The 12,098-nt window shown below is 35.8% G+C and overlaps 2 protein-coding genes and 1 long non-coding RNA gene across 3 annotated transcripts; 2 read left to right on the forward strand and 1 right to left on the reverse strand.

Moving 5' to 3' along the window:
- Positions 1 to 1,135: 1,135 nt before the first annotated feature.
- LOC143460127 (protein rolling stone-like) lies at positions 1,136 to 2,938 on the forward strand. The gene is made up of 3 exons (XM_076957527.1): positions 1,136 to 1,295; positions 1,513 to 1,807; positions 1,969 to 2,938. The coding sequence occupies exons 1-3, from the start codon at positions 1,212 to 1,214 to the stop codon at positions 2,487 to 2,489; spliced, it is 900 nt and encodes a 299-aa protein (XP_076813642.1). The 5' UTR covers positions 1,136 to 1,211; the 3' UTR covers positions 2,490 to 2,938.
- Positions 2,939 to 7,490: 4,552 nt separating this feature from the next.
- Positions 7,491 to 9,089, forward strand: LOC143459883 (protein rolling stone-like). The gene is made up of 3 exons (XM_076957194.1): positions 7,491 to 7,638; positions 7,815 to 8,115; positions 8,261 to 9,089. The coding sequence occupies exons 1-3, from the start codon at positions 7,555 to 7,557 to the stop codon at positions 8,773 to 8,775; spliced, it is 900 nt and encodes a 299-aa protein (XP_076813309.1). The 5' UTR covers positions 7,491 to 7,554; the 3' UTR covers positions 8,776 to 9,089.
- A 1,088-nt stretch (positions 9,090 to 10,177) lies between these two features.
- On the reverse strand, positions 10,178 to 12,093 carry LOC143459144 (uncharacterized). The gene is made up of 2 exons (XR_013117743.1): positions 10,657 to 12,093; positions 10,178 to 10,488 (listed from the first exon to the last, which is right to left on the reverse strand). It is a non-coding gene; the product is annotated as an uncharacterized LOC143459144 (long non-coding RNA).
- Positions 12,094 to 12,098: the final 5 nt, after the last annotated feature.

The following is a 12,098-nucleotide window of genomic DNA, read 5'->3' on the forward strand; positions in this document are numbered from 1 at the left end:
CAATACGACCCTTAGCTCTAGCTAGGGTTACCATACGTCCGGATTTCCCCGGACTAAAGAGTGTCCGGATTTTAGGCCACGAAAATATGGTAACCCTACAGTCTAGCCTGCCAAAAATTAAACACCTGTCTCGGTTTTGGTGACAGAGCGGTTAACCTAACGTGTTTGAATATATAAAATAGCGATGAATCGATGAGAAATCATCGCCTAGTCTAATTTGTGGAAAGACTTTTCTCAGGCCGAGGATCAAAATTATATAACATCATGCTACGTTCAGTAACTTAGACTATATTCAGGGCCTGCCTTAGCAAGCGCGGGGCCCAATGCAAGAACTGATTGCAGGGTCGCTTTCCGATAATAATCTTCGTAAACCAGCTCTTTTCAAAGCTTCGCTTAGTGGTATATTTTTACCAAAACATCATTTTTTGAAACAAATTGAAAAATAACACTGTTATTTGTGCGAAGTAAAAGCTAAATTGTAATTTTTGTTTTGATGCTAAACTGCTAAGCATCGCCGTTCCCAACGTAGTCGTATTGCTCGCATTCGACAAAATCCGCTCATGCTTATACGAACCACATTTTAATAGAGACAATTGACCTTGCGACTTGGTCTGAAAATACGTGCTTTATTGTTTTATATCCAAGACTTATTTATATCCAAGACTTTGATTCGATACAATAGGCTAAATGTCGATATTCTCATGTAACAGCACATTAGTTTCAATATATAGTTCAAAAGCAAGTTTGTTTGGGATTATATGCAGAATCGAAAGTTTATATGCAAAACAATAAAATAGGTTCGAACTTTTCAAAATAACTGAAGTGAATCGACGTGTAAATGGGTGACTGAACACTGAATTGAAATGCTCTGCAGCATGACTTCGGAAGAAAGGAATATTTCTGTGCCGCGATTCAAATAGGCATGCATGTTGCAACTTTGGTGATAATGATAATAGATTCTATTTGATTAAAGGTGATGATTTTAAGAGGCTCCAACGATAGATACCTTATTCTAAGGCTTAATTTTGTAAAATATACGATGACTAATGAAGAAAATTGCCTATATATGTACTTGTGAATGAATTGTTGTGAATACGAAACCTTTGAGCTTAGTACGTTTAATAAATAAGGCGTAGGCTATATAACTGATAAATGAAAAGGTGTACATAACTGATAAATTGTTGTAAGCTTTAGCTAAATTTGGAAAAACTATGGGAAATATTTTGAAACCAGAATTTAAGAAGAAACGTTTTGCTTTCCATGACTGTTCGCCACAGAGATTTTACAAATCACAGGTAATTTCGTTCAATTTCGCAAACTGTAAAATTGTGACTTTGATATCAACCGACAGGGAAAGCAATAGGCCTAAAATGGTTTTGTTTAACGGAATGCTTTGTTGAGAAAAAGATTAGCATAGCATCGTGTATACATATGTAGCCTATATTGGAACACTCCACTGGTGCTAACGCATCAAGGAAGTAATGCATTCAATTTTCTTCATACTGCATTTAGTGGTGCAAAAGCAAATGGGTGTTTTTGGCAATCAAGCTCGTCCTCTTTGGATACTGGTTTGGGTGGTTTCTGTATGCAGTGATTTTGGAATCGATAAATCAATCTTTGCATAAGTATTGGTTGTTTTTAACCAATTGGGGCGTCGTTTCCATTCTTCTTTACTTCATTACATCAACACTCGTGGTAATCTACGGGATTGCTGAAGATTCTGAGCAGCCGCATGAGACAAAGATGCCAAATACTGTATCTGGATCAATTGACCGTTCGACTGGTTTAATTAACTCGGCAAATACCGGTAAAATTTTTACCTTCAAGCCATTTGTTTTATTGACGCTTATAAAACGTGCTTATGACCGACAATTATTGTTTTCGGATAAAAACCTTGTTGATAAAAGTTACTGCATGGGTTTTAACAGAACAAAGAAAGCTTTTTATCGTTATATTTCTATTGTGTAGACAACCCAAATCTTCGATGGTTCCATGAAGCCGTTTGGATTCTGCAAAGCGTCTCCGTAAATGACGCAATTATCATAGACATAGCATTCTGGGTCGGCCTGAAACTTGTTCTTTTTAATGGCAGCTCGCAGTCAGCTTTAAGCATCAACAAACACGCAATTAACATAGTCATTATGATAATCGATATTTTTTTAAATGATATACCGGTACGTTTACTACATTTTTATCATTCTTCGCTTTTTATGCTGGCTTATAGCGTATTTTCTTTGATTGTGCATGCTTCCGGGTACACGTCGGCAATTTACCCAGTTTTGGATTGGCAAAATAACGTGGGAATGGCAATCGGTTTATGCCTTGGAATCACATTTATTGCTTCCCCGGTCGTTCACGCACTTGTTTTTTTCACTTTTTATCAATTGCGTTTGTTTATTGCCCAACAAACGGTTTTGAGCACAGTAGTCGCCCCAGCTGTTACTCTGATAGAGATTGACAATCCAACCTTCAAGAAGGACGAAGTTTAAGACTTTGATGAAACGATCAACACGGACAGGCATACATGCAAGTCTTCATTGTGATTATATGGTTTAGTAAAAAAAAGTACAAGTGTTTTCTTTCCAATGTTTTGTTAATAGCCTAGCTTTGTTGATTTTGAATTGTACAGCTTTTTAATTTTTTGCAACTAGGCCTATTGTTTTTTATCGTATTATCGGAAAGGTTTAGTAAGTATTGCATTTGCACATTAAGCTTACTTTACTGTGCTGTATTCAATCAATGGAGCTATTTTTATTATACCCAAGAGCACAAAGTATCAGAGTTCACTTTGTTCTTTTTTTGAATTGATGATTTTTGCTGGCCCGGTCGGATTTTTTCCATGCTTTGCATGAACCGTGGTCGGCATTAGTGGATTTGCTGACCGTATACCCACGACTTATATGTCCCGAATGACTGCATCGCGACCAATAAACTATATAGGCTGAGCATAATTTTCAAGCCTCATGTCCTTATGAATCACATAGATCAGCTGTTCTCAACCTTTCATGGTTCGTGGTCCCCTTACACTACAGTGACTCCCAAAATCCGTGGCCCCCTGCTCATCAATAAAAAGAGTAGATTGTTGATTGCAAAACACTTTTTACTTCACTAGTGCATGTGCAGTAGCCTTCGCGCTCCTAATTTTGCACAGCAAGTATAAGCACACAAACGTGAGAAACTTGTGTCCCACTTTGCCTCATCCTCCCCATACTACTACACTACAGTACACTAGTAGTACACTACATAGTGTAGTAGTACACGCTCACTAGTGAGGTGAACGACCCCATGGCCCCCGGTTGAGAAGCCCTGGCATAGATCATGTTTGCTGCAGTTGTACATCCTTTATAGACATATAGCTGATTAGTCAGCTAATATCATTATAATATATCACTCTAACTAACTTGTTTACTTTCTGACGCTTGCATATGACAGTGACTTACTAAAATCACCAAAATAGTTGTGAAGTTGTGTTTAAAAAAGCTTTTAATTAGAACCATAAGACATTAACGTGCAAAACAAAGCACTTTACAAATTATAATACATTTTTATGTACATTACAGTAAAAACAGTACAAGCATACCGTCTACTAAGGAGTAACCATTTAAAAAACACGCAACACAAAGCAAACACAAGCGAGAATAAAGTGAAAAGTACAAACAGTCAAAACAGAAACAAGCGATCTGGTTAAGTAACTGTGTGAGTCCAACTGTGATTGTGCATTACAAGTTTGCCCGCATCTTTTCTGACGACTTGCGGTTGACACTGTTTTATTTTCCAGACAACGGCCATTTTAATCTCTACCGTTGCGGTCAGTTGAAGTTGATGCGTGTACGTCCTATGTGTTTAAGTACATAGTATAGGAATTGGTTTGTGTGGTCAAAAAGAATAACATCTGATATACGAAAGATAAAAATCAACTATTGAAATACAAATACGTCTCAAATCTATAAAAATTACATCATATTTAAATCGCTACATTTAAAACTGAAAAATATAGGTTATAAGCTATACAGCTTATCTGTTTCAATTCATTATTAACAGTTCTATTTGTGCATACAAAAACCATCGCAATCAACATAATGACACCCCAAAGCAAAACTCAGAAATGCTTGAGCGTTTCGAAAAATCAGAAGGTTGCTATTTAGACTTCGAAATTTGTGTCAATATTTTGTATTCTTAACAATTTGTTAAATTTTCCGTAAACACAAAAAATAATCTCCTGTTATCAATTGTATAATATTCTAAATTTAGATGGAATAGAAATCTAGCTCATTTTCAAAAGATTTGAAACACAATGCTGCAGCTCATGCTATTCTACAAGATTAGTTGTATAGCTACGTACACTGAAGGCAAGTATAGCCTATAAGGAGCTGCTGGTAATAACTTTGCTTGCGATGTATGTTAACTCGAAGAAAATGCTTTCTTTCCACAAGCTGACCAATCTCGTATTCAACGTCGGCGTTTTAATGCAAACAGTGACTAACGCAATTTTATTCAATGGGCGTTGTGAGGCGCCACGGAAAGTAAAAGTTGCCACCTTGGGAGAAGCATTTTACACTGCCGCTGGTAAAGCGAACAAAAATGCCTACGTTATACATATTGAGTGAAACGTGCATTGAAAATCGATTGTTAGGAAGAAAGTTTTAGCTACTGCATTAACTCCTATTTAAATGCAATAAGTATATGGCGTAGAAATAGTATAATATAGCCTACACAGTCTGAGTACATTTGGCAAATTCTATAGTAGGCCTACATATTATGCCACAATACAACCAACAATTAAGGGCAATAAAATTTGGGCAAAACTTACCTTTTTAGTTTCGTCGCACAAATAGTCTTTTTGTTAATGCGCGTCCTATACTGAAACGCAATTTTTCTTAACCCATGAGGCATCAAACATATATTATATGCAACAACTTTGCACCAACGCATACAGTATATCATTCGAAATATCCTGATTCTAACCCGGCGGCCCGAGCAAATTTTGTGCATGGTAAATTCATCCTTGGCCACGTTTCATAGTTTATTTATGGTTATTACCTTTGGTTCGTTATCGATTTACCAAGCTAGTCCATATATCTGGGAATTCATGTAAAAATACAACGGTTATGGCAGCCTTGACCAGGTATAATCTTGATTAAGTATATACCACTATACGTGTATATGCCCTATAAACACAAATCGTAGGCCGTTAGCCTATATGGAAAGGGGAAAACACCAAAAACCCAAGGTACAGAAACAAGTCAGAGTGTAAGAGCTGGACCAAAATTGTACGAGTAAAACAGAATCCACCATAAGAAGTGAATTAAGCCGAAATGGTAGTAGCAATAAAAGTAAACTAACACTGAAGGGTTGAGTATAGGTTACATAAAACATCATTATAGCCTACTCTATTATTTAGGATTATTTTAGATATAAAACTTAATCTTAATTCTATCGAAATCTTATAGGCTACAAGCTATATACGTGGTTCAATCTACTTTGACTATTTTCCTTCTTGGTAGTTATTTCACGTAATTGTAATTGTAGTTTCTTATTCGTAATTTCACGTAATTTGCCAAGTAATCCAAAACTTAATTTTCATTTCCGTTGCAAACACAATTAGTTGTTGGTACATTACATTAAGATATGTAATAAGATATTGTTCGCTTTCAAGTGTTTCACTAAATTACAACAGCCTTTTCTTTACACGTTTTGAACTATAGAAAACTTTGTTTCAAATATCAGCTCGTGGTAATGTCACGCTGGTCAGTTTAAACAGTACAGAGTATGCTACTACTGTATGTATATTAGGTTTCACATGGAAGCTACATGAAACTTCAATAGTCAGTACAGCAGAGTTGCAGGAGGTATAGACTTTAATTTGTGAAGTAACAGTTTTGGAAAGGGTTAATAGGTATAATCTAATAGTATAATATAATCTAATAGCAAGTTGGACTAAAACTCAAACAGCTTAATCCATGTAGCTCGCTCTTGACCTTAGGTATGCTTAGTAGGCCTACCTGAAATCATGATACCAAGTAACTACTATATACTTGACTATAGATTGCGTTTTTTTCAAGTGGGTTAAAATGCCCTGCAGCAGAACAAAAGATTCGCAACACGCATGCCGATACAAACCCTCCTGCATAAATACAAGCACTGTTTCGAAAACGTAGTTTAAGAATTATTTTCAAGGAATTGATAAATCTTTTTTCACAGAAGGCAATATACATGCTTAGGCAATAAAACACGTCGGCTCAATTGAACCAAGGAGGTTAATTGGTGACATGCGTGTGACGTAATTCAAATTTGCATTTGTCTTACATTGTAGCCTGCATGTTATTTCACACATATTAAATCATGATCACAGCATCAGCATCTCATCTCACAGAAATACAATTAAAAATATGTAGCTTTCATGGCTCCCTTAGCCAAAAAGGTTCCCGACCCCTGCATTAAATGATGATCACAGCATAATAAAAATACAAAGAACCGGTTTTCCACTTGGTTTCATTTCGTTATTATCTCTTGCTTCTTCTGAAATGAACACGTAGGCAGAAATGGGGAGATTGGCGGGTAAGGCTAGGTGCTGGATCGTGATGTGACGTCAGTAAGCTGTTACCTGGTCACTTATTCCCTTATTGCTTCTGCTTTCCGTGTTCTCTCGTTTTTTGTTGCAGTGTCATTATATCTCTAAGACGATAGATGACTCAGCATTTCTTTACTTAACATTTTAGCTTGGATATCCAAGGTAATATGATAACTCTGTTTTATTATTAGGTTGACAAATTTTTTGCGAAACCCTCTTTACAAAGTCAGTCAACTATGAAAACTGTGCAAACATCATTTATAGTGGTTGGTATGTCGTTGGTGACAAAACCTGCTTTGTTGTTACAAAAATATAATATAACAAACGAGCCGAGAAGAATAATGTAGAATGTCTACAGGCAAAAAATAAGTTTGTTTGACTTTGCCTTAGACAAATAAGTTTATACATGAGACTTATACTTTAATAATAATCTCGAAAAGCAAGTTTCTTTGGCCATATAGACTATAGGGTATTTATGATCAGAATAAAATGTCTGTCAGCTATGCAGTATGATCGAGCTCGTGTTCGGCAAAGCTTGTTAAAACAACTGAAGTGAATCGACTGTTTCATTACACCAAAACTAGTGCTTGGCTGGATGGTTGAAAAAGGAATTCCTATGCTTTGCTGACTTTGGTAAAAAAGAAACAATTTTAAGATCAAGAGCTGTCAAATTGTTTGAATATTTTGGTTTGCGAGCAAGACGCACCAGAAAATAATCGGAGATAATGATGAGCTTTTGCCTTTGAAGATGTTTTAAAAGACATATGACCATTGACCAACTTATAAAACTTAGCTTTTTATTTATGAGACAAAATGTAACGCAAAATAGTGTATAGCCTACGTGTGACTGGATTATGAAATTGAGTAGTAGGTTATAAGGTCAATACTGTGAAATAAATCTGTACAATATAAAGGTTAAGTGTATAAGGTGTTTGTAACTTGTAAATGCCTGTATATAATTAGTCTGCAATACCTGAAAAACTATGGGAAATATTTTGAAACCAGAATTTAAGAAGAAAAATTTTGATTTCAATGACTGCTCGCCACAAAGGTTTTACAAATCACAGGTAATTTCGTTCAATTACGCAGAATAAATGTTGAAAACAGCGATAGAGATGCACTAAAGAATGTTTCTGATTAACATCAACGTTGTTAAGGAAAAGATAAATTTATATATCGGTTGTAATGTATTGGAACACTGACGGTAACCTGGTAAAGTGATCTACATTATTTCTAAATGTAGTGGTGCAAAAGCAAATGGGTATACTTGGCAATCAAGCTCGTCCTCTTTGGATACTGGTTTGGGTGGTTTCTTTATGTAATGACTGCAGGATCCATAAATCAATCGTTGCATAAGTATTGGTTGTTTTTAACCAATTGGGGCGTCGTTACCATTCTTCTTTACTTCATTACATCAACACTCGTAGTAATCTACGGGATTGCTAAAGATTCTGAGCAGCCGCATGAGACAAAGATGCCAAATACTGTATCTGGATCAATTGACCGTTCGACTGGTTTGAAAAGTAACTTGAAAGTTTCATCAGGTAAAACGTTCAGCTTATAACATTTCCGTTATATTTATGTTCTACTTTGCTTATATTTGATAAAGTTTTGGATAAATCCTGTTTGATCAAGTTTGCACTCTGCAGTGTGGATTCTAACAGAGTAAAGAGAACTTTGTCATGTTAGATACTCGAGAAAACCCAAATCTTCGATGGTTTCACAAAATTGTTTGGATTCTGCAAAGCGTCTCGGTAAATGGTGCTATAATCATCGGCATATCATATTGGTCCTTGTTGTCTAATGGTGAGGAGACAGCGTCAAGTATCAACAGCCACGCAATCAACATAGTCATTATGATCATTGACCTTTTCTTGAATGATATACCGGTACGTTTGCTACATTTTTATCATTCTTCGCTTTATACTTTTGTGTATAGCGTATTTTCTTTGATTGTGCATGCTTCCGGGTACACGTCGGCAATTTACCCAGTTTTGGATTGGCAAAATAACGTGGGAATGGCAATCGGTTTATGCCTTGGAATCACATTTATTGCTTCCCCGGTTGTTCACGCACTTGTTTTTTTCACTTTTTATCAATTGCGTTTGTTTATTGCCCAACAAACGGTTTTGAGCACAGTAGTCGCCCCAGCTGTTACTCTGTTAGAAATTGACAATCCAACCTTCAAGAAGGACGAAGTTTAAGACTTGGATGAAACGATCATGTACATTGTACAACCATGAAATATTTTTTGATAAAGGATAGGTCAGTAAAGTGGAAACTCAACTTATCAATGCTGATTTTTCATTACCCATGCTGACTTTAAAGCAAGTTGAATTAAATTTTTCAAGTTCTTTTTATTATGACAATGAAGATTTCTTAATTTCTATTTGTACATACTTTTTTGCGTCTTTTCCATGACTATGATGGAGATTACTTTTTGTCATCCGACGACTGTGAACGACTTTCTTTGTCGTTCACAGTTTTGTATAGTTGAATTAAAATATAATGTTTGAATAACAAATACTGTATATGATAAATGAGAATGCAGAACTGAAAGTTTATCAGGTAAATTATCATATATAGCCTATTATTGTATTGACTGATTATTGCATTTTTGCATCTCGCACAGCTAAGTATGCTATAGGTACCGTAGTAGCACTAGCAGGTACAATGAAGAACATTGTATATACAGTATATAGGCCTAGCTACAGCAGATTACAAGTTATATGTAGTTATATTACGATATACTGTAGGGTAAGATGGCAATAGTTGAGCTAAATATCTTGTAGGCTGCACTAATTAAAGATGTAGGATGTAAAGATACCTTTTACATTAATAGTCTTTGACTGTTACAAGCTAACAGCTACGTTGAAGAAAAGAAAGTTTAGCCAAGAGTTTGCGTATACAATAACAATTTACTGCAATGCAAAAACACCTTGCTTAACAAAACATCGGTCTAAGTTCGCTTAACATGACATGTCATATAGGCTAAACACAAACCAGCTAGGAGACCTAGGCAGTGGCGCTCACCACACCCAAGACTTCCGAATGCAAAGCTTTTACCCTTCAAAAACCGCTTAAAACACTTCGAATGAAATAAAATTTATTGTCATATTTGTATATGCAAAGTAGTGGACTATTTTTGAGGCAACCGTGCGAACCCGAATATCGTGAAGGTCGACACGAACGAATCCCGAATCTATTCGTATTAGAACCAAACAATAAAATTTCATCCAAAAGTTGTCAAGTCTTGCTTGTAAAATGACGTAATCGATAAACAAATCGCTTTCTTTCGAAAACTAGTGTTAAAAAACGATTGAAAAAACAAAATCGTTAGGGAAACGACCTTCATTGTAGGCTAAGTGTTGCTGACTCTAGTTTAGCTTTGTCGGGAAACTAGACCATCATTTTTAACTAAGGTCGGTAAATTTATAACTGATGTTGAACTCGGGTTCGCCATTGTTAGTATTCGTTTTCGTCCGAATCTTCCATAAAGGCGATATTCGGCAAATCTATTCGGATTTGGGTTCGTATCGGCCCATCCCTAGTGTTGTATCTAATGTGAGAACTACCCTAGCAGTGGGCAAGTTTAAAAGTTCTGAGTCAAATACAGCAAATTTAATGGCGAAAAATAAACAATACAATTGTACAAAACGGACACAAATGTAGAAAAAAGATACATTGTTATGCCATAATTCTGTTTTTAACTTTGAGCCTATGTAACATTTAACTAGAGTTTGAGATATGTAGGCTAATTGTAGACATGTTCTAGTTTCAGGTAGCACTAACTCCTAGGCAAACTTTCAAAACGCCCTATCTAAAATTTTTTGAGTAATTTTAACACATATTATAACAAATGAAAATTATTTCATTTTCTGGTGGTTGACGGTTTCTTTTATTCCAGGATCGGTAGCCTAAATATTTAAATCGTGTTAGTGCCGTGTGTTAGCTTGATCTATTTTATGATTTGAACATAACGTTGCAAAGTTTAGATTTCATATCTTCCTCGTTATCATCCAAAACTATTACAGTCTTTGCATTAAAGGAAATTACTGTACTATAATATTCAACAGTCTACCCACAGGGTTTGCTAAATCACTTATACGCCAAGAAACTGAAACTGGATCACATTATCATCTGAGGGAAATTATGAGAATAGTGGCACAAAAACTGAACCACCAGTTTTGCGTCGTAATGTATTTCATACTTCATAGATTAGCTTGGAGTGTCCAACTGAATATGCTAATATGCGAAACGGTTCATTCATTTATTTTTTAAATTGAATGCATTTAATCTTAGTCCACATCTTCAGACATATTGTACTAAACACAAAACTCTGTCTATACAATTCGAAAATGAATTTCCTCTTCTTTGGAGTAAGCGACACAAGACGTTTCCCAAGTCCCTATTTAGCAATGTAAGCTTACAAATAAATAACTAGTACACAAAGAATTATATAAATAGAAGATTCACATTTTACTAAATAAAAACAAGTAGCCTACCATATCATACCATAAAGCCACAAATAAATTTGTTATAGGCTATGTGCTAAAAGAATGGGTCCTTTATTTCATTACATCAACACTCTACAGCAATACCTGTACATTAGCCTATTGACAAAAATTGTCCAAACCGTTTACATTTGCATATTCTTTAGCTAATATCTAAACTTATCCTTTAAAAAAAGTTCCATATCGTTTGCTTAACTTGCATTCCTTGCAGGATGCCAGATGACACTCAGCAGCAGAATATGCCAAATATACATGTATAAATAAAATATATGTAAGTAAATACCAAGCACTGATCTCAGTACGCTAATGCGACGCCAATCGGCATTCAAAAAAGTATGTAGGCCTTCCCAGTATAATTTAAGCTTTAAGCCTAGTGTACGCAGCCACTTCAGCAATTGTGACATTGCATGGGGAAAAGTTGATGCACATCACTTCAATGCTTGAATATAACAACCTAAGGCTACCAGGGTGGTTTAGCTTAAGCTTAAAGTAAAGTTAGGCTATAACACAAATACTTTTTCCTATTTGTCCGTACCAAACAAACATCTTAACTACAACTGTAACCAAACTTTTTCTTAACCAGGAACTGCCCACTTCACAGCTAGTCAAATAGCTAGGTTTGCTTTAACATCTTTTAATGGCATTTTCTTCAATAAAAACAATGATATTCTCGCTATCAAACCCCAACGTAGACTGATCAGACACTAGCTGAACACCACACAGCCGAGCGCAACATTCCCACAAAACCAATTCCACGCGACTAAGGAATCCCCGTGGGACGCTAAATACATTACTAATTGGGCCCTCGGGCTAACGTTCTGAGACGTCACGAGTATAAACAAGTAAAACACGGCATATCGTGAACATGCATAAAGACAATGCGAATAAAAACGGTGTATAACGTGATGGATATAAAAACGGTGTATAAAAATACTCTCGTGACACAACAGCATGTAGGCTGTAGCATTAAGCTATTCTATCATAGATTGTTGATGATATGGTACGCTAGTCTG

This window comes from Clavelina lepadiformis, chromosome 5, assembly GCF_947623445.1.
Source record: "Clavelina lepadiformis chromosome 5, kaClaLepa1.1, whole genome shotgun sequence".
NCBI classification, from domain to species: domain Eukaryota; kingdom Metazoa; phylum Chordata; class Ascidiacea; order Aplousobranchia; family Clavelinidae; genus Clavelina; species Clavelina lepadiformis.

Excerpts from the sequence above, each read along its gene's own strand:
- LOC143459883 (XM_076957194.1), top strand. The coding sequence starts at position 7,555 with ATGGGAAATATTTTGAAACCAGAATTTAAGAAGAAAAATTTTGATTTC. Across the intron at positions 7,639-7,814 it reads AAAGGTTTTACAAATCACAG|TGGTGCAAAAGCAAATGGGT; the intron begins GTAATTTCGTTC and ends TTCTAAATGTAG. Across the intron at positions 8,116-8,260 it reads TAACTTGAAAGTTTCATCAG|ATACTCGAGAAAACCCAAAT; the intron begins GTAAAACGTTCA and ends TTGTCATGTTAG.
- LOC143460127 (XM_076957527.1), top strand. The coding sequence starts at position 1,212 with ATGGGAAATATTTTGAAACCAGAATTTAAGAAGAAACGTTTTGCTTTC. Across the intron at positions 1,296-1,512 it reads AGAGATTTTACAAATCACAG|TGGTGCAAAAGCAAATGGGT; the intron begins GTAATTTCGTTC and ends TACTGCATTTAG. Across the intron at positions 1,808-1,968 it reads AATTAACTCGGCAAATACCG|ACAACCCAAATCTTCGATGG; the intron begins GTAAAATTTTTA and ends TCTATTGTGTAG.